This window comes from Lipomyces tetrasporus (assembly GCF_029532465.1).
Source record: "Lipomyces tetrasporus strain NRRL Y-64009 chromosome Unknown POJ06scaffold_14, whole genome shotgun sequence".
Taxonomy (NCBI): Eukaryota; Fungi; Ascomycota; class Lipomycetes; order Lipomycetales; family Lipomycetaceae; genus Lipomyces; species Lipomyces tetrasporus.
Genome location: NW_026611609.1, coordinates 30,031 through 49,817, shown reverse-complemented (window position 1 = coordinate 49,817; position 19,787 = coordinate 30,031). Strand labels below are relative to the sequence as shown.

At 50.0% G+C, this 19,787-nt stretch overlaps 8 protein-coding genes across 8 annotated transcripts; 7 read left to right on the top strand and 1 right to left on the bottom strand.

Moving 5' to 3' along the window:
• Nucleotides 1–315: 315 nt before the first annotated feature.
• Nucleotides 316–1,138, top strand: POJ06DRAFT_284037 (general substrate transporter; the record flags this gene model as incomplete). Its single annotated transcript, XM_056190147.1, has 3 exons — nt 316–522; nt 630–954; nt 996–1,138. The coding sequence occupies 3 exons, from the start codon at nt 316–318 to the stop codon at nt 1,136–1,138; spliced, it is 675 nt and encodes a 224-aa protein (XP_056039999.1).
• A 2,949-nt stretch (nt 1,139–4,087) lies between these two features.
• On the top strand, nt 4,088–5,209 carry POJ06DRAFT_263831 (cupin domain-containing protein). The gene is made up of 2 exons (XM_056188935.1): nt 4,088–4,500; nt 4,553–5,209. Exon 2 carries the CDS (start codon nt 4,566–4,568, stop codon nt 5,034–5,036), a length of 471 nt encoding a protein of 156 aa, XP_056039998.1. The 5' UTR covers nt 4,088–4,500; nt 4,553–4,565; the 3' UTR covers nt 5,037–5,209.
• Nucleotides 5,177–5,726, top strand: POJ06DRAFT_287312 (uncharacterized protein; the record flags this gene model as incomplete). Its single annotated transcript, XM_056190256.1, has 1 exon — nt 5,177–5,726. The coding sequence occupies exon 1, from the start codon at nt 5,316–5,318 to the stop codon at nt 5,724–5,726; it is 411 nt and encodes a 136-aa protein (XP_056039997.1). The 5' UTR covers nt 5,177–5,315.
• A 1,083-nt stretch (nt 5,727–6,809) lies between these two features.
• Nucleotides 6,810–7,151, top strand: POJ06DRAFT_263828 (uncharacterized protein). Its single transcript, XM_056188934.1, is given in 2 exon segments — nt 6,810–6,943; nt 6,957–7,151. The coding sequence occupies 2 exon segments, from the start codon at nt 6,824–6,826 to the stop codon at nt 7,008–7,010; spliced, it is 174 nt and encodes a 57-aa protein (XP_056039996.1). The 5' UTR covers nt 6,810–6,823; the 3' UTR covers nt 7,011–7,151.
• Nucleotides 7,152–8,996: 1,845 nt separating this feature from the next.
• Nucleotides 8,997–10,384, top strand: POJ06DRAFT_279059 (GroES-like protein). Its single transcript, XM_056189780.1, has one exon. The coding sequence runs from the start codon at nt 9,085–9,087 to the stop codon at nt 10,246–10,248; it is 1,164 nt and encodes a 387-aa protein (XP_056039995.1). The 5' UTR covers nt 8,997–9,084; the 3' UTR covers nt 10,249–10,384.
• Nucleotides 10,385–11,731: 1,347 nt separating this feature from the next.
• Nucleotides 11,732–14,359, bottom strand: POJ06DRAFT_263823 (efflux pump). Its single transcript, XM_056188933.1, has 3 exons — nt 13,565–14,359; nt 12,565–13,500; nt 11,732–12,496 (listed from the first exon to the last, which is right to left on the bottom strand). The coding sequence occupies exons 1-3, from the start codon at nt 13,946–13,948 to the stop codon at nt 12,047–12,049; spliced, it is 1,770 nt and encodes a 589-aa protein (XP_056039994.1). The 5' UTR covers nt 13,949–14,359; the 3' UTR covers nt 11,732–12,046.
• Nucleotides 14,360–14,513: 154 nt separating this feature from the next.
• On the top strand, nt 14,514–16,112 carry POJ06DRAFT_46991 (uncharacterized protein). The gene is made up of 2 exons (XM_056191089.1): nt 14,514–14,705; nt 14,765–16,112. Exons 1-2 carry the CDS (start codon nt 14,628–14,630, stop codon nt 15,968–15,970), a joined length of 1,284 nt encoding a protein of 427 aa, XP_056039993.1. The 5' UTR covers nt 14,514–14,627; the 3' UTR covers nt 15,971–16,112.
• A 2,289-nt stretch (nt 16,113–18,401) lies between these two features.
• On the top strand, nt 18,402–19,466 carry POJ06DRAFT_263820 (uncharacterized protein; the record flags this gene model as incomplete). Its single annotated transcript, XM_056188932.1, has 1 exon — nt 18,402–19,466. One exon carries the CDS (start codon nt 18,402–18,404, stop codon nt 18,630–18,632), a length of 231 nt encoding a protein of 76 aa, XP_056039992.1. The 3' UTR covers nt 18,633–19,466.
• Between the last annotated feature and the right edge of the window lie 321 nt (nt 19,467–19,787).

The window sequence follows — 19,787 nt, the reverse complement described above, 5'->3', positions numbered from 1 at the left end:
TTCGTTATTCGCAACGCAAAATGGCGCGAATAATTATTCGCCGAATAATATTCGCAAATGCGAATATTCGGAGCAGCCCTACAGTAGATTGCTGTGCCTGGTGGATCAATCAAAGATTTTGGTTCTAACGAGATAAAATCTAATGTCTGCTGGTTAGGTGAGCGGCACGTGGCTGACCGGATTGACGCTGGCCAGAAGACCTGGGGGAAGTGAGAACTCGCAAATGGAAATTAGGCACTTTGCCATGTCAACACCAGAAAGTAATAGATGCCAGGTCACATAAATTGCATGACGTATCAACGGGAATTGGGGCGAATGGTACGACTATTAATCGTCTACACGATATCAACATTCGTGGTGCTCGCTGGCGTGCTGTTCGGATTCGATATCTCGTCAATATCGGGTGTTGTAGGCACAGATCAATACAGAAATTTCTTCGGCGATCCACTGGGGACACGGCAGGGCGGTATAACAAGTGGCATGGCTGCGGGGTCACTTGTTGGCGCCTTGTCTTCTAGTTTTGTAGGTGACAAGTGAGTATCATGATGTCAATTCGTTCCCGCACGACCACGAAATTAAACTGAATCGGATAGGTTTTCGCGCAAGATTGCCATCCAATGCGGTGCTAGTTGTGGTGCATTGGCGCTGCCACACAGTCCGCATCGAATGGCGTGGCGATGCTAATAGCTGGACGCATTGTATCCGGTGTCTGCATCGGGTTGACTTCGTCACTCGTGCCGATCTACCAGTCTGAAATCGCACCGCACAAAATCCGCGGTCGCATCATTGTTTTTCAAACTCTCGCTATTACCGCGGGCATCATGATTCAGTACTTTATCCAGTACGGCTGCTCGTTTATCGATTCCGAGGCTGCATTTCGCATACCATGGGCAATACAAGCCATTCTGGCAATTTTCCTGATTATCGGCTTGTTCTGGTTACCTCGCTCGCCCGGTGGCTCGCGAGCGTCGATAGATGGGACGAGGCGTTGCAAGTGCTCGCATACTTGCGGACAGGAATTGGCGACATCAATGATCCGCTTGTCCTTGCAGAGTACAAGGAGATTGAAGATCAAATCAGCACCGAGCGCGAGGAAAATTCAAACTCATACCGAGAGCTTTTCTCGCGGATGTCCTAAAGTCGGCCGGCATCGCCAACACGACGCTCGCGTCATCCATCCAGTACATAATCAACATGGTAATGACGATTCCATGTCTCATTTGGACGGACCAGTGGGGCCGCAGGCCCAGCCTACTGGTTGGTGCAGTCTTTATGAGCATTTGGTTCTTCATCATAGGCGGCTTGCTGTTGCAGTATGGCGAACCCAATCCGGTTGCGAATGAGCCGTATACATGGATAATCAATGAAAATCCCGCCGTCTGCCGGACGATTTTGGCCGTGTCCTACCTCGCCGTTGCCACCTTCGCGGTGGCTGGGCCCCCATAAGTTGGATATACCCTCCCGAAGTCGCTCCGCTCCATATACCTGCAAAATCCGTCGTACTCGCGACGGCGACCAATTGGGTCACCAACTTCGCACTGGGCTTCGCGGTCCCGCCACTCCTTCGGTCCTTGAAATGGGGTATATTCTTCCTGTTTGGGGTTTTCAATCTAGCCGCATTCATTAATGTCTTGTTGCTGTGCCCGAGACGAAGCTACGGACGCTGGAAGAAATGGACGAGATATTCTGCTCCAGCACGCGTCTACGTAGTAATTCTTGTATCTATACGAGTAAACACTCTTACTGTAAGGCATCAATATGGCAGAAACATACAAATCCGACAGCGAGACGAATGAAAATGCGCCTTCAGTTACCTTAAAGTTAGATGAGACGTCTGTTTATTATGCTGCTGTTGCCCTTCATCCTGCGTATCGATGGCCATACTTCGAGAATTGGTGGGCCAGCGAAACTTCGCGGATTGATAAAGCAAAGAAACTCGTTCAGGAATTATGGGATTCAGAATACAGGCATCTTAGCATCTCTTCTGTACACAGCTTGCCGTTAGATGTCAAACGGCGGAAGGTCTTCCATATGAAATTTACACCACTGCTTTCTCAACATGTGTACCCTACAATAGACGAGTACGAGGAGTGGCAACGTTTGCACCTGGACTCGGACCAGGATGTTGTTGATCCGTTATCATATTGGCACGAGAAACGAAGCCTTTATCCCCGGTTAGCTCGAATGGCCCTTGACGTTCTCTCCGTTCCACCCATGAACGCAGACGTCGAGAGATTGTTCTCCTCTTGCGGTGGATTAGACCCTTCGCGCAATCGTCTGGTGGCCAATACAATAGGTATTGTGCAGATTCTGCGCTCTTGGCAAAAGGCTAGTCTTATTCAAAGTAACGACCACCTTCTACGGATGCCAGAGTCGCATGAGAGGTCGCTGAAGGAATAGAAGGAGTTGACGGGTGGTCAGGAGGGAGGAGAGTGGGTTTCACGGGCTAACGAGGTTATCGAGGTGTAGATACTAGATAGTGAGCTTGAATGTATCCATTCCTCCATTCCACTGTCCATCCACTCCACTGATACCCTCCGTGGATCCATTTCATTGCGAAATTGCCCCTTAGCGTTTACTTCAATGGATGGAATGGATCGCCACACTGCAAGCCGTTGTGGAAGTCGTTCACGGGCATGGGCGATACCAATAGACTCGACAGGCTGGCAAGGGAAATTGAGGTTGGCCTTTTGACAGTTCGTCACAAGCCTGATGGATAAGCTATTGACAGTAGCAGTCGGTCCGGGGCATTTTTTTGGCGTATTTTGGCTTTCCGAAAAGTTTGTAATGCGGGGATAAAATTTTATCTTAAAGGCACAATCACTATAAGAGTCCAAAGTACACAACCGTTAGATTACGCAGAAAATGGTGATGTCCGGTTGGGAGTTTAGACTTGGTCACTAATTGCTTTGCAAGTGTAACTAATGACTTGTGTACGGAATTACAATGAATGGTTTCAATGCTCTCCCATAAGAGGGACAACTGGTAGGTGTAGACACCCTCCCAATCGCCACTACACAAAAGGATTATTTTGTGCCCAAATGGTACCCATGCATTGCATACATTCCAACGACGTATATAGGCGTTTGTTGGCACCCGAGAACCGAAAACGATGACTAACCAACATGAATCAACACACCCAACATGACGTGAGGCCACATGACCCTCAACAATTGGTTAGCATCACGACACCCTCAATTTTCAACAATTCCGGTATCAGAATGTCAGCTAGTCGGTCCAAGTTTTCTAGGTCAAGCGTACTCGAAAACTGGAAACGTGGTGATTCCGTCGGTTCTGCACTTCTGTGACTCGTAATGTTCTCTGCGAACTCGACGTATCGTAACTATGGATTGGCCTCTGATAGGGCTGTGACGGATGGGCGGATATGGCGGATTCTATCCGCCAAATTATCCGCCTCGAATAAATATCCGCCGCATTTTAAGTTGGCGGATATGGATGTCGAATAAATATCCGCCAGGTCCCAAATTGGCGGATAAGGCGAATAATTTCCTAATTAGGAAAGATCGATGTGGAGTATTTAAGGTCAGGTCCAAGTTCACTGTAATGTAGCTGAGAAGTGTATATTCTCGAAACGCTTAGAGTTCCGCGAGGATATATTTTATCGCAATGTCCGAACGAGTTAGCTATGGATTTCGAGGTTTGTATTCGAGATTTGAAAAGACTGGATTAATTCTCAGGCAGAACATTGCACATTCTCGTCGACGCGCTTACAGAATGCAGATCGTCGATGCCGCACGCGTTTGCTGACAAGTACATTGTCTTGTAATCCTGACTATTTTATTATTTACTTAAGGTGAGAGAGTCGTATTAACGAATCGGGTGAAATTTTGATTTCCAAATAACGTTTGGCGCTAAATTATCAAAGGAAATCCTCTAACCTAATTAGGCTAGTGTAATTATTTTAGATTTATCCGATCAAGGCGGATAGGAAGGCGGATTTATTCGACAAGACGGCGGATGAGGATCCGACAAACTTGTAATGGCGAATGACGGATGACGGATGTAAATCCGCCAAACTCGCGATGGCGGATGGCGGATGGCGGATACGGTCAAATTAGGCGGATATCCGCATCCGACACAGCCCTAGCCTCTGAGAGTCCGTAAAACGCCTGAACACGTACTTAGACAATTGTCAATGACTTGATTGGCACGTGTTCGCTTGTAGTGCCTCCGTGTTGCTTCTTTCTACTTGGAACGTTTCTGATGACGATCCAGCACTCTTCCGTTGACCAAAAAAGCAGACAATTTATGCTACAAATGCGCAGAAGTTTCGGTATGCGTCCAGGGGATTAGCGGGTGCATGAGACTTCCTACGAGAATGTTGAACTCGCGTATCATGTTGAGCCTGATAACGTGATCGGCAAGCAAGTGGATCGTCCCAGCGAGCGGATCGGTCGAAATTCCATACAAAGTAGCGAATTTTAAACATCTATATCTTAGCCACGCTAGCAGTTCTTACCTAACAAAGTCTTACTCATCGTAAGTAAATTTATAGTAATACATTCTGAAATCGGTCTAAGAGAACGGCCAGAAATAGGTGGAGAATGCAGAGCGGAAAACCTCTCGTGGCAATGGAAACTCCTGCCGAAATCGGATCACCATATCCTGAACCGTTCGCCTCCTTGGCGACAAGCACTGCGTTTAGGCGATTGGGGGACCAATTTGGCCTGACCCAATTCGGAGTCAATCTGATTACTTTGGACCCTGGCGCGCAGTCAGGGTTGAGGCATTGGCACTCGCTCGAGGACGAGTTCATCTACATACTGGCAGGCGAACCGACCTTGGTCGCGAACAATGGCGAATGCAAGCTGTCAACCGGCATGTGCATCGGCTTTAAGGCACAGGATCGGAACGCGCATCTCATGATCAATCGGAGTGACGCGGTGGTCCGTTACCTGGTCATTGGATCGAGAGTGCCTGGAGACTTGTCCTACTATCCAGACGACGATCTTTCTTGGTTTCCAACTGAGTGCGGTGAAATCGCGGTGCATAAGGATGGCACGCCCTATCCTTAGGAACGCTAAAGTTTGGTGCATTGTTTAGAATGACCTGTTATGTCGCGGGCTACGCCCGGCCGTGGCTCGGCTGCGCCCTCGCGGACCGCAGTCGTCCGTCCGCCGTCAGTTTTACTTTTCTTCTTTTGTTGTCCTTTTCCTCTTTCTTTTCCTTTTTCTTCTTTTCCTCAACGAGTTCTTTTTGTACATTTCTCTCTTGTAGAAATAAAAGCGTTACGCCCTCTACATTAGAACTCGTTCATCATCTCACAGTTTATTGGACCGGACATTGGCACCTACATGGTGGATTACCGCACACCCACATCCGACAGCGCATCTGACAACTTCTACTCCGACAACGGAGAGATGTCTGAGCCCGCGAACACTTCGACAATCACTTCAACAAACGACAACCTGCCCCCGTGGCTACAAAGGTTCTTACAGGTACAGCACGACACGGTTAACAGTCAGCAGCAGCAAATGTTGCAACTCATCCAACAGCAAGGGCAACGTCTAGACCACATGGCCAGCCTTTTTGCTCAGGGACAAAGCTTAAATGAAAGTCAGGGCACACTTCCGGCTCAGGCCGACCGAGCGGATGTCAAGCGCCCTCGCCCCAAGCTCCCTGACCCGGATAAATTCACAGGCGAGGACTTATCTCTATTCCCTCAATTCCTTGGGAAGTTTCATGCAAAATTATGTGAAAAATGACTATGAGTGGAGGTATGGACGGTGAACGAGGAGACCCTGACCCTAACCCTGAGACTCTGATCTCAATCATGACCAGTCTCGCGAGGACGTTACATCGGAAGGCGTAGCAGAACTCTATCTGAAGAACGTTTGGCGCCTGCATGGCCTTCCCAACAGTATTGTCTCAGATCGTGGAACAACATTCGCGTCGCAATGGACCCGGGCGTTATGCAAGTTCTTGCAAATCGAGCCACGATTCAGCACTGCCTTTCACCCGCAGTCTGACGGACAGACCGAGCGTACTAACAGTATCCTGGAAGCATATCTTCGTGCCTATGTCAATTATAAACAGGATGATTGGGTTTCCTGGCTGCCTATCGCTGAGTTCGCCTACAACAACCACCAATCTGCTGCAACGGGTGTTTCGCCCTTTTACTTCAACTTCGGTTATCACCCACGCCTTGATCTCAAGCTCCAGTTACCCGCTAACGCCCCCATCGCTCCGGATCGCACGGCAATCTTTGTTAGACGCCTCCAGCAACTTCACGAGCACCTTAGAGCGGAGATTATATACGCCCAAGCTGTGCACGAGGACTTCTACAACCGCCGTCACACGCCCGCCCCTGTGTTCAAGCCGGGCGACTACGTCTGGTTATCGCGGCGCAATATTCGTACCACCCGCCCGTCCGAGAAGCTCGACTACCGTCGCCTGGGGAAATTTAAAATATTGCAGCAAATAGGCCGTCACGCATATCGTCTGGAGCTTCCTCCAAGTATGCGCATTTATCCGGTTTTTCATGTATCGCTCCTGGAACCAGTCTCGCCCCAACCTCCGATCGCAGGCCAAGTTGTTCCGCCTCCGCCTCCCGTGATCATTGACGAGCAACAGGAGTATGAAGTGGAGAGTATCTTGGATTCCCGCCTGCGTCGCCGTCGGCTCCAGTATCTCGTGAAATGGGTAGGTTACCATGACCCAACGTGGCAACCGGCAACGGATCTAGAGCACGCTCCGGACTTGGTGGACCAGTTCCATGCCGCCAATCCCCGTCGTCCACGTCTCCGCACGTAAGCCAACCCGGAGGTTTGGCCCTAGGAGGGGAGTCATGTCAGGAACGCCAATGAGCGGCTCGTGCGGCTGGGGCTGCGCGGAGGATCGGCAATACGTTGGTGTTGGGGTTTTCGTTTGTTGGCTGTGGGCCTTCGTTGTGTTGCGTGTTCTTTTGTTGGTCGTTTGCTTGTTGGTTTGTTGTCTTGGTTTGTTGTCTTGGTTTGTTGCGTGTTCTTTGCGTGTACATAATCCAGTAGGCGCCTGACAGAATATAAATGGAGGGGTTTGTCCTCGCTGTCAGGTCAAGCAAGAAGTCTTGTATTGTAAGGAATACATTCTTGTCTACGATCTTGTCCAGTCCAGTCCCGTCTAGTCTCGTCTTGTCTTAGTCCAGTCCCGCCTAGTCCCGCGCCGTTACACAAAGAGGTTATCACGTCAGTTTATATGGACGTCGGGCTGCGAAGCCAAGAATAGAAACGAAAACTGCGAAATCAAAAATAGAAACATTATTACGTGCGAAACGAAAATAGAAGCATTGGGTCTGGGGCGGTGGCGCAGCCAGGGTCCCAAGACGTCAGGGCACTCAGGAGCGGCGGCGCCGTGGTCCTGACACCAGGTGGATGTGAGCAACTTGTATGAAATTTGCCAGTGCGGGCCATGGACCGTGGCTTTGACGTTTCTTTCGAGTGTGTTTTGTGGCCTGGTGGGTAAGTGTAAGTTTAGGTGTTTCTTGACCGCAAGTGCGTGGCTTTGACAGTTTGTTTCGAGTGTGGTTTGTGGTCTGGGATCGCGGGCTTGCCCGTGCGCTTCTTCACCTTGGCTGTGGCGTGTCATCGTCCTCTGTTGCTTGTTCGTCGCGCCGTCTCTGGACCATGCCCTAGCCCTCGCCCTAACCCCATCCTTCCCCGGTCGCCCGTCCGCCAACCCTTTCTGCCGTGCTTTTGCGTGTAGAACCTAATGTATTTGCAATAAAATTTAACCATCCGAACCGCCTTATTTTTCTCTTTCTAACCCACTAATTTTTTTAAATACGAGTTTCGGTGATGTTTTTGGTCTCCGTGGTTCTGGCCCCAAAACAAGTGGGTGAATGACGGGCTGAATGCGGAGGACAAAAAACTGTAAAATTCACCCATTCACCCACTCATTTGTATGGTGGCCGACCCTGCAGCCAGACCCCTGCAGCATTTTGGCTCTCCGCCTCAACCCATGCGGCGCTTAACTATACGCGTTCACCCATTCACCCACTGCTGCAGACCCCTGAATCTCCGGTTAAAGGTTCAGCGTTGCGGCCAACGATGTAGATGCGCAGACCTGGTCCGGAGTCACCGTGCGTGCTGACGAGGGCGCGTAAAGTGTATTCACAGATTCCAGATGTCCCGCCGACGAGACCGGAGTTGGCAGCACGGGTGAGAGTGAGCGACACCATGACTGGGAGGAGTGATTCCTGAGATAAAATTCAAGTCCAGAGAAAAAGTGCTTTGGCTTGTCCTTGGAAAACAGGGTGTTGGATGGGTCTTCACATATAAGTAATAGTAATTGTAGTGCCAGCCCGCGTTTCACCAAATCGGCCAGTCCAGGACTTGTCTAAGACCATCCTAGGTCGCGTATTTGTTTCCCTTTTGAGATGCCTTGGGCAGCAGATCATCCGGATTCAAGGGAATGCATTAGAAAGTCGATGACATGGATCGGACCGTCAGTTAGGCCGTCAGAGTACTGGGACGTATTAATTACCGCATGTGGATTAGTGCGAAAAAAAATACGAATTGTTAGTGGGGTTCATCTTGTACATAGGTTAAGGGTTAATGTCTGTTTGAGGCTCTGGTCACGTCCATCGTGAATGACCGTTCGGATATTGTATCCTTGTGTCGAGAGTACGAGAAGTCCGCTAAGTATCTAAGTAGCACCAAAGCTGATAAAGAGGGGCGGCTGGCGGACTTTGGATTCCGTCTCAAAGGTGCTCTTTGTTTGGCCCCAAAACGGACAGATTCATACATAGCCCTCAATCGACGATATCCGCATCGGAGCTGTGTTATCGCTTGGGCCGGTATCGGGTTATGTCACGCATGAACCATGGCCATCCAAGCCGAAGAAACTGAGTTCGGAACATCAATCTACCCGTGTCGGGTATGAATCTGTCCGCTTTGGGGGCCAAACAAAGAGCACCTTCAAGACGGAGTCCGAAGTCCGCCAGCCGCCCCTCTTTATTTATTAGCTTTGATGCTTCAATTGCGTACCTAGGTCCATTTGCATATCAAGGCCTTAGTCCACTTGTTGCGACCTTTTGCAATTCATCTGACACCTTTTTCAAGTATTCTGTCCGTCTTTTACAGGATGACTCCCAAAAACCAAGCGGCGTGGATTCCCGCCAAGAAGGTGGTGCCGCTCAGAGTCGGCGATGCACCATACACACCCCCCGGCCCCGGTCAAATAGTCGTCAAGAACGGCGCAGTCGGCATCAACCCTTTTGACTGGGTGCTGCAGTATCAGAGTGCCATGATCGCCTCCCATCTCAAGTACCCTATGGTGCTAGGAGTCGACGTGGCCGGCACCGTCGTCGAGGTCGGCCCCGACGTGACGCGCTTCAAGGTCGGCGACAGGGTGGCGGGCAGCGCTGTGTCCGCCGCAAAGGAGTCTAACAACGCCGCCGAAGGTGCCTTCCAGCTTTACACCGTTATGCGCCAGCACATGGTCGCCCCGATACCCGACCACGTCACCGACGAGCAGGCCGCCGTCCTTGGGCTCGGCATTGGCACAGCGGCGTACGGCCTCTTCCACAAGGACTATCTGGGCCTCGATATGCCGCAGGTGCCGCCGCCGCCTAACCCGCAACCAGGGAAGAAATACCCCCGCGCCATCATCGTCACGGGCGGCGCCTCCAGCGTCGGCAGCTGCGCCGTCCAGCTCGCCGCCTCAGCCGGCTACGAGGTCCTATCGACGTCGTCGCCTAAGAACTTTGCCTACGTTAAGGGCCTCGGCGCCTCCCACGTCTTCGACTACAACAGTAAGACGCTGGTGGCGGACCTAGTGCGCGCCCTCGAGGGCCGCGAGCTGGTCGGCGCCTACACCGTAGGCGCCAACGCCGACCAGGTCTGCGCCACCGTCATGACGAAGCGCCTGTCCAAGACGCCCGAGCTGCCGACGAGGAAGTTCATCGCCCTGGCCGGCAGCGCGCGGAGGAACCCCGAGTCGATCAAGGGCTTTCTCGGCCCGTACAGAATGATGAGCGGCATGATGACCATGATGGGCAAGAATGCCGTGAACAAGATGCTGACGGGTGTCGAGGTTAAGTTTATCCTGATTGTTGGGCTGGTTGATCCCGAGAGCTGCGTGTCTCATGTCTATCTGGACTTTTTGGGGCCGGCGCTGGCTGAGAAGCGGTTTGTGCCGGCGCCGGAACCGCAGGTTGTGGGACGGGGGCTGGATAAGATCAACGAGGCCTTGGATCTCAATCAGAAGGGGGTGTCGGCCAAGAAGATCGTTGTGTCGTTGCCTTAGTTCGAGGACATCCATAGATTGGGGCTGTATACTGTATACGGGGAAAGTGTCGTTTAATCGGCCACTAGTAATAGCCTGTATCGGTATCTCTTTTGTGTGTTACACGCTGCGTGATAAATATAATTACATTCAGTCCAGACACGAAGCCAACCCATTCACATCACAAAATGCCAAAAACTGTCTGGAAAAAAAGATGGAACGGCATATAGGAGAAATCAGCGCACAGCTCATGGAATCTCACCCAAGGTCACCTCATCCGAAGCTCATCTCATCCAAGTTCCTCTCATAAGAATTGGGAACGCGGTACTGTATGGTCGCCGCTGGCTGGCTTGCTGCGACTGGTCGTTGTCGGATCTCTGGTCCTAGACACATGTGGTATCACCATATCTATCGGGTTTGTTGTTTAAGTACTGCAGGGATTGATGACAGGACAGTAGAAGCGGAGTCTAAGAACTCCATATTTAGATTATACTCAGTGTCCATGACGGCACACTGATGATGTTTGTAGGGAGAAGGTTTAGGAAGCTAACTAAACAAAATAGCTGTACTGCTGGAATCACTCTCTATGAATAACTCTATGGCGCATACATCGACGTCAGGCGCCCTGAGTACCCTTCCTCTTTTACTTTATGCTTAGCGTCTACTAAGACCTCTGTTTAGCGATTGTATCACTAACCCTGCAGCGTCTAGTGACGTTGTCACTAGATAAAATAGTTGCTTAGTGAGCTTGAAATAAAATGCCCAGTGCTCTGAGACTGGTGTACCACTCACTACCAGAAAGAAAACTGTAAGTATGCCTGCTCAGCGCGCGTAGACAAACAGGTGTTCTAACAGGTAAAAGGCAAGCCTAAAAGTTCGCTGAATTTATTGGTATCAGTGATTCACAATAAATTTAGTGAGTGTCCCGGAACAACCACTGCCTCTTTATCCCGGTTATCAAAGTACGTCAAGGATCACACTGAGTGTATTCTACTCTCCATACGAAAATTCCTAACTAAGACTTTTTGGTGATGTCCGGTTGGGAGTTTAGTCTTGGTCACTAATTGATAATAGACGGTCACTAATGCTTTGGAAGCGTAACTATGGAAGATTGAATATTCTCAATGGTCTCGCATAAGGGGACAACTGGTACACCTCCCAATCGCCACTACACAAAAAGGATTATTTTGCGCCAAAATGGAACCCGTATATTGCATACATTGTAACGCCGCATATAGGCGTTTGTTAGGCACCTGAGAACCGAAAAATGAGTGTCAGCAACCGGTCACAGTGAAAACTCGGCTGTCGTCGATGCAATTAACTAGCGTGACGTAAGGTCACCACCGACACTTAGTCAGCACGACCACACCCTCAATTTTCAACAGGGTTAGCCCTAAGTCTGCCACGTAGAAGTTGGGCACCAGGCGCTTGGTCACAGAGGACATCATCCGGCTTCATGTCACGATGGATGATGTTCTTTTTGTGGGTGTGCTTCAACTTGCACTCTCAACAAAGATGCCATGGCTTCAGATGACCCTGTCGACACTGTAGCAATAGGTAAGGAATCTACAATTGTCGGTCCCTGCTCGCATCTCTATTCTAATTCGTGCTTTATGTCCAGAGTGTCGATTTTGGCCATTAACGGCCTATCAGAACCTACATACAGTGTTGAAGGTAGCTCCTTAGCCTCATCTATGCTCCTAACAGATTAATGATATCTAACCCTTACATGGAGGGGAAACCTAAACAACGACATAGCCAAAGTCCAACAACGAGTACATGTACCAGCCGGGCTACCACCGCCCCTAGGCCACGCACTTTAGACTCCCCCCTTCTCTGCAGCCTGTCCCTCCGGCGCTGGCTCCGCTCCTTTCTTGTTATTGTCACTGGTAAGTTCCTTGAGCCTTTTGATCTCCAGAATATTCTCGAAGCCCAAGTCCCAAGCAAAGAGTAACATGCTGGCGGCCACAGCAATGCCGAGATACATGGCATGATCAATACTGGTGCCGTAGGATTCCAGCACGGCGGCCAGCTGGGAGGCGGACAGGCCCAGGTTGCGCACGGAGCGGGCGCCGCTGTCGACAATAACGTCTGGGTCGAGGCCGAAGCTAGAAGCACGCTGCGACAGCTGCTTCCGGAGGCTGTTGTTGAAGATGGCGTTGGCGACGACGACCCAGGTGGCGCCGCCCAGGTTTTGAGTGAAGATGACGATGGCCATGGCTGTGGGGATCTGTTCTAGGGGGACGAGGTTTTGGATGGCGATGTATGGCTAGAGATGACGAGGTAGGTTAGGTCTGGACAAGCAGGACATGAAAATGACAAGGCGAAGCAACTTACACCCGAGGTTCCTGTACCGCTGCCAACGCCGTAGACGACCTGGTAGCCGATCCAGCGCGCGGTAGAGGTCGTGGGACTCAGCGTCGACATGAGTCCGTATCCAGTGGTTGAGAGGCAACTGCCCGCAAGAACCCAGGGAAGATAGTAGCCAGTGACTTGGGTCATGGCGCCTGTAACCACAGTAAACAGGACCAAGCCGAGCGTTGTCGGAAGCATATGCACGCCACTCATCAGAGGCGAGTCATTATGAATTGCCTGAAAGAAAATAGCAAGGTAAAAGTCGGCCACAAGAGTGCTGCCCAGGCTGAAAAACTGCGTCATAGCCGCCGCACGGATAACACGGCTCCTCAGCATAGCAAACGGTATCATAGCACCGTCGCCCTGGCGGTATTCCCACGCTAAGAAAAGCACAAACGTAACAGCGGCCCCGACGAGCAGGCCAATTACGACCGAGCTGTCCCAGGCGTACTGGTTCCCGCCGTACTCGAGGGCTAACAAAAACATAATAGCGGCAGGGCTAATAAGCGCAAATCCACTGAGGTCCAGCGACTTGATGGCCGTGCCGAGAACGTTGCGCCAGTGGGGCTTGACTGCCGCCTCTGGCACGTCATTGAAGAAGAGGCAGGTGGCAACGACAGCACCAAGGGGAAGGTTGATGTAGAAGCACCACCGCCACGAGACATTCGAGGTGAAAGCACCTCCGATAATAGGGCCACACGCAAGGCCCAGCTGGCCAATACCCATGTTGATTCCCATAATCAGCGGCCGTCTCTGTAGCGGGAGGACGTTGGCGACGGTGGTGATGGAGCCGGTAAACAGGCCCGAGGACCCCAGACCGGCGATGGCGCGGCCCACGATAAACATAGACGACGACTGTGCCGCGCCGCACAGGGCCGACCCGAGCTCAAAGACGAAGAAGAAGGCGAGGAAGGACCACTGCGCGAGAGTTAGCCCAAGCGAAGCGCCAGGATTCTGGTACAGGAAGCCCAGATTCACCTGCCTTCAGGTGGAAGTATCTGTAGATCTTGCCGCTCAACGGCTGAAACGCTGCGCTGGCAAGCTGGTATGCGCCGGCGTACCAACCGATATCCGTCAGCGAGTCAAATTCGGACGTGATGGCCGGCGTCGCGGTGGAAATGATGGCCAGGTCGAGGAAAAGAAGATAATAGGATACGGTGACGCCTGCCAGGATAGAGGCGAGCTTGAAGCCAGTGGGAAACACATGCTCATACTCTCCGACTTTGGCGACGGCAGGGCCAGTGGTGCTCTTGTCGGCGTCCCCTTGATCCCGCACGGGGGCAGTCTGCGAGGAATCCGACGTGTCTTCCAGGGGCGCCTCGCGCACCCCATCCAGGGCCATCGAAGTCCTCTCGGGTTCCATCATTCATGAACGTGGAAGAGAAGGCTTGCGGATAGCTCCGACGATTGACGGGTTAACGAGATGTGGATGGACGCGCTGCTCCCGAAATCGATTTGGGCTTTAGTTCCTTGCTATGCCGTCGAGGAGTTGGAGGGGTCCAGGTCCAACCAGAAGGCTGAGATAAAATTCAAGTCCAGAGAAAAAGTGCTTTGGCTTGTCCTTGGAAAACAGGGTGTTGGATGGGTCTTTATATATAATAGTAATAGTAGTGCCAGACCGCGTTTCATCAAATCGGCCAGTCCAGGACTTGTCTAAGACCATCCTAGGTCGCGTATTTGTTTCCCTTTTGAGATGCCTTGGGCAGCAGATCATCCGGATTCAAGGGAATGCGTTAGAAATTCGATGACATGGATCGGACCGTCAGTTAGGCCGTCAGAGTACTGGGACGTATTAATTACTGCATGTGGATTAGTGCGAAAATACGAATTGTTAGTGGGGTTCATCTTGTACATAGGTTAAGGGTTATTGTCAACCTTCGCTGACGAGGACACGAGGGTGCAGTAAGACCTGTAGGGGAGTTGTCGAGAAAAGAATGTCACAGTTGTTGCATTTCGAAGATCGAGGATTGCGCTCGACCACCCGCCAGGGTCTGTCTCTAAGAGCTTAATGGTCTCACCACTGCTCCCGTATCATTATTTCTAGCATGCAAGTTGTGTCTACTCGACGGTCACATACCAAAAGCCGGCATGGATGCTTGCAGTGCAAAAAGAAGAGAGCCAAGGTGCGCCTACCTGTTTTCGCTGCTCTCAAGCCTCATTAAGCTGATCTTCGGGACTGTAGTGCGATGAGGAGAAGCCATCTTGTAGCAGATGTGCTAGAACCGGAACAGAATGTTCTTTTCTCGTCCAGAACTGCTCTCTCGTTATTATCACTGCTTCTCATTCGAAGCTTGCTCAGAATGGAGATAAAGTGGATGCCAAGACATCTTCACATATTCCCACGTCGGCCAAAACGCACGAGAAGCAAGAATTTGACAACGAAGCATGTATTAGCCGCAACAAAGTCCTTGTGGAGATGAACTTCACAGCCGCAGAGCGTCGCCGTTTCAAGCTAATGAATCACTATGTTCTCTTCACCTGCCAATCACTCGCCGGACTTACCCTCAATACCGAGAACGGACTTTGGATCTGGCGAGCCTTCGTCCCACAACTAACATTTGAGCACGAGTTCCTTCTTCACGGTCTTCTTGGCTTGAGCTCTCTACATATAGCATTGTCGCAGCCTTATCGGCAACGCGAAAGCATCGAAATTGCTGTCGAACACTATGACATAGCTCTCGCACTATGTCGTCCACATCTCTCCAACATTACCGAATATCAAATCAACGCACTTTTCGTCTTCTCATACATCGTCGCGCTCTACTCTTTCGGAATCCATCGAATCTTCCCATCTCAGCTGAGCCCACTGGCGAAGATAAACGAGATCCTGACCCTTATCCGCGGTACAAGCGTTATTGCCAATCTCGGTAGCCGTTGGCTGGATCAGACCCTTCTGGGCTCATTAAAGACACCGCAGTCAGTCAAATCCATACAGAACCTTCCACCAGAGCTAGAAGATGCTTTATCCCAACTCTCACAACGCACCAACACGACAATAGGGACAACTGCGCAGAGACAAGCATGCATCGACGCCATAAGACTAGTTCGGCATAGCTTCTTGCTCGCACTCTCTGGCCACAGCGTCCAGAAGACGATAGCACTTTTTCCCATCCTGATAGATTCGGAGTTGCTGATAATGGTGCGTCTTGCCGAGCCTCTGGCTCTCGCCATTCTAGCGCACTATGCAGTCGTCTTGCATTGGTTGAGAGGACATATTTGGTTGGAAGGATGGGGTGAACAAACGGTCGATGCCGTTAGGCAGGCTCTTCCCCCTGACTGGCATGTTTGTATTGCTTGGGCGCTGGAGGAGGTGGGAGGTGGTCACGCGGAAGGTGCCTCGAAACCGCAGAATAATGCCACAGGGATACCGGAGTTCAGTTGTTTTTAGAATACGAACGATGTTAGTGCAAGTATTGTTATAAGACTCAACTCGTGTCAGGGACCTGCAGAATACGTCGAGGTTGTAGGGCGCATGAGATAGAGGTCGAAAGCTTCAAATATTCCGCTTGCGATGCGATTGGTTTCGCCGACGATCCTGCTGACAATGACATTCTGCAAGCTGGGGTACATTCCTGTGCTACGAGGGAGCTGTTCTGACTTCTGAATCGGAGAAGTCTAGAAGTTCTTCGTTGGCGCGATAGTTGGTGGGTGTCATTTTTAAGCTGAGGGAGATGGTTCCGATAGAGAATGTGTTACCTCTTGATTTCTCTCACTACTTGGGAATTATCCCTAATTTATACAATAACCGGCGACCTGTTTCTTCGGGAGCTGGACGGCTTTCCGGCTATAACTCCGCTCTAATTCCATGTTCCTTTTGGCGGACCTGCGCTGCTGCGCCTTCTTCGGTTGTCAGTGTCTGCTGACCTGCGCGTGGTGACTAGCCCTTACACTGTTCAGTACCGGTGCAGCAGGCACACCTGAACTGAGGCCTGCTAAGTCCAGGCAGAGACATTAAAATGACTTTTCTACGCTTTTTGGGTACCGCCAGCTAACCGGATCCGTAGTCTCGGCTTGGAGAGCCCCAGATGTGTTATTTGGGACCGGGAATGCCGCGTGTTTTGTAGGTCCGAATAAGAAAAATCTGCGGTTTCGAATAATAATATTATCAATTTAATTTAATTTCCTAATTGTCGGGGGAGCTAACCAGCCTGGGTGTTTCGGGCGGACTGGTGGGGCACTACTAACAGAGTGGGGTGATTTGTCAGAAGCTGCGGAGTCGAACGCCTAAATCTGTCAAACACTCTCGATTTAACTCACGTAAAAAAAAATGAAACAAAAATAAGAATAATGCAAGGCTGCAGATGTGGCGTTGTGGTGATGATTTGCCCTGAGACTGATGAGTGTCAATCATTTCTGTGTTCTCTGGCGCTTAACAAGTTGCTATGTACGGCGTTATAATGGGTGCCTTCCCGTAGCACGAGATTTACCAGATTCACACAACCAAACTCACAAAATCACAGAATTTACCTTGAAAACCGTGCTTACGTAACTGCCAGATCTATGAATTTGATAGTCTGGTCGCACGAAAAAGTTTACGGGAAGTCACCCAATGTATGGAATACACGCTTTTACATTTGGGCACAAAATAATCCTTCTGTGTTATGGCGATTGGGTTGGGCGGGTGCCTGTTGTCCCCTTTGATGGGAGGTATCAGAGTTTAGCCGTATGGCTTCCCTAACCTTGAAGTCCCAAGGACATCACCAAATTTGAGTAAATTGGTGGTCAGCCAAGAGTCTGTACTTGCTGGGTAATGACTACAATCGGCCATATGATTATACTATGACGTAAGGGACGTCAACCGCAAAATTCGTCCAGACATTGCGCTCCGGAGGATGCATACATCGCGTTAAAGTGGCAATGGACAACACCCTTGAGAAATATGTTATTTTGCAAGCCTCATGATGTTCAAAAGGCACGTCTGTATCGCCGAATTGTGGTTATGGATTCCACCTATAACATCAACAAATTTCGGTTGCCATGAGTCAACATTGCTACAGTAGACAATATCTTGCGCACGGTGAGGATTGCGTGTGCTTCATCAGCAGCGAGCAGACAAATGAGTACGCTTGGATCTTACCGCAACGGAGAGATACTACACTCTTACTCATGATCACGAGCCTAATATTCATAACAGAGGGTATCGTCTGAAGCACCCAGCGTGATCATCACAGATGCTGACAAGGCGTTGTAACGTACGGCATCCTCGCAAAGTTGTGCTTATTCGGTCGTGCCTTGCCAAAACACGAACCCAAAGCCTCTTATTACGTTCACTAACAATTGCAGGCCGATAAAAATTAAAACGAACTTAAGATAAATTCAACCCACCCAGTGTACGCCGGCTCTGTTTCACTTTGGCTAAGTGAATTGAATGTGCAGTAAACAGGAAACGAGTGGCTGCATCAAACAAAGCAGTTTCTCAACTCAATCTCACACAATCGCGTATGCGCCACTATCAACGGTCTTGGTACACGTGCCTATTTACGTACAGATTATGCAGAAAATCTTAAGCCGGTCAGTCGCGCCGCTGCGGCGCTACCCATCCCACAGCTCCGCTCAGAACCACGTGCAATTTAGCTACGACCTCGGATGCCGTGCGCAAGGCGAAAGCAATCGGCAAGAATAATGTGGAGGTGTCTAATCTGTTATCGGAAAGCGTGGTTTGTTGGAGCATCTTACTATTCAGTTACTATGATGTCAAGGTCCAGTTCCAGTGCTCCGGGATTTTCCAGCCGCTTGCGAACTGCGGGGACGTTGCATTTACGTCATCATAGAGATTCCACCAGTATATGTAGAGGGCACAATCCTCAATGTACCCCTTCATGACTCTCCGCGAACAAAATTTTACCTTGGGCACAATGAAATCTGGCACTAGTGTCTGGCTAATTTTTTTCTGTTTATGTCTCGGCCTCCGTGCGGGTGCCGCAGTGGTCCAACACTGTCATTCCTGCGGTGGAGTGCCGACTCCCTCGACGTCTGTACTTGATGTGAGTATATGGCAATTTCCTAGGCAACTTGAACAGGCTACTGAAATTGTCAGTTCGAACATATAGCAAAGGTGACACGGGATTTCATTATCCGGATTATCTTTGCCTGAGTGAGTTCAGATTCTCAAATGTCCTGCGTTTCCTTTCAATTCCACAGCCTCAAAGGGTTGCTCCTCGGGCAGTATGGCGTTGTTTTCCACAGGCGGCGGAACGATGAACTTCGGCACACCCGATGATCCAACGATTTCGAACGCTCGATACATGAACGTATCGTCTATTGAGACCTACACTAATGATGACGGCCTACCGTGAAATTGTGCTGACGTCACGTCATGAAGCGAGTCACCAACCTGGAAGACGTAGACGTCTACGTATCTCTAAGCTATATTCCAGATTATCATATTCAAACCAGATATAAAATTACAGGATAATTACACCCTCTTAAGAGCATGGTAAGATGACATGAACATGTACGACGTTTCATTATTACAAGACTTGCCTTTTCCGCGTTGGCCCTTGGCGTTCCCAAACCAGGCTGCTTTTTCAGTTAAAACAGCTACGGTGCATCCACCCAAGAGCAATTCTATCCACAACACTACATCATCATCTATCACCTCGAAATATATATCGAACTGTTTGTAACAGCGTCATCTCAAAATTGTCGCTTATTTTATTTCGTTAAATAGAAAAACTCGAACGTGATCGCTGGTACTACTTTGGTGGGTACTGACTCCCTTAAGGTATGGTGCATCCTTAGTCCCGGAACTGTACCCGGCAACAACCAAAACATAATAAGGGCACCCCCTTTAAGAATATCAGACTGAAATTAAAATAGGGTTAGATTATCGTGATACATAACCCGTCCGGTATTTATTTCATAGTTTTGCAAATTGAGAAAATTGTGCTGTAATGACATTTGCCGGTACATTGGGCCTTAACTATGGGACAACGGAAAAGTGTTACCCTACCTTCTAATTAGGCTAAGCTTTAGAGCTTAATTTAGCAGTTCTTCTGCCTAAAGAAGAATCGAAATGCAAGCGACGTCGCGACGCGACGCGTCAAATTAGCAGACATCAACAATTGTGGAAAAGGTAGCCTATATTCGTAGCCGGTATTCATTGGATATGGTCTCTGACTCTCTAGAATCCTGGTTTCAGGGCTTCGATTGTGGGATTTCAAATATAAATAGATGTAATCGCCACCAAAGAAGGATGTCTTCTA

Coding starts and splice junctions, on each gene's coding strand:
- POJ06DRAFT_263823 (XM_056188933.1), bottom strand. CDS start 13,948: ATGATGGAACCCGAGAGGACTTCGATGGCCCTGGATGGGGTGCGCGAG. Junction 13,501..13,564: donor ACAGATACTTCCACCTGAAG/GCAGGTGAATCT, acceptor ACTCTCGCGCAG/TGGTCCTTCCTCGCCTTCTT. Junction 12,497..12,564: donor GCGGTACAGGAACCTCGGGT/GTAAGTTGCTTC, acceptor CGTCATCTCTAG/CCATACATCGCCATCCAAAA.
- POJ06DRAFT_46991 (XM_056191089.1), top strand. CDS start 14,628: ATGCAAGTTGTGTCTACTCGACGGTCACATACCAAAAGCCGGCATGGA. Junction 14,706..14,764: donor GCAAAAAGAAGAGAGCCAAG/GTGCGCCTACCT, acceptor TCGGGACTGTAG/TGCGATGAGGAGAAGCCATC.
- POJ06DRAFT_263831 (XM_056188935.1), top strand. CDS start 4,566: ATGCAGAGCGGAAAACCTCTCGTGGCAATGGAAACTCCTGCCGAAATC.
- POJ06DRAFT_279059 (XM_056189780.1), top strand. CDS start 9,085: ATGACTCCCAAAAACCAAGCGGCGTGGATTCCCGCCAAGAAGGTGGTG.
- POJ06DRAFT_263828 (XM_056188934.1), top strand. CDS start 6,824: ATGAGCGGCTCGTGCGGCTGGGGCTGCGCGGAGGATCGGCAATACGTT.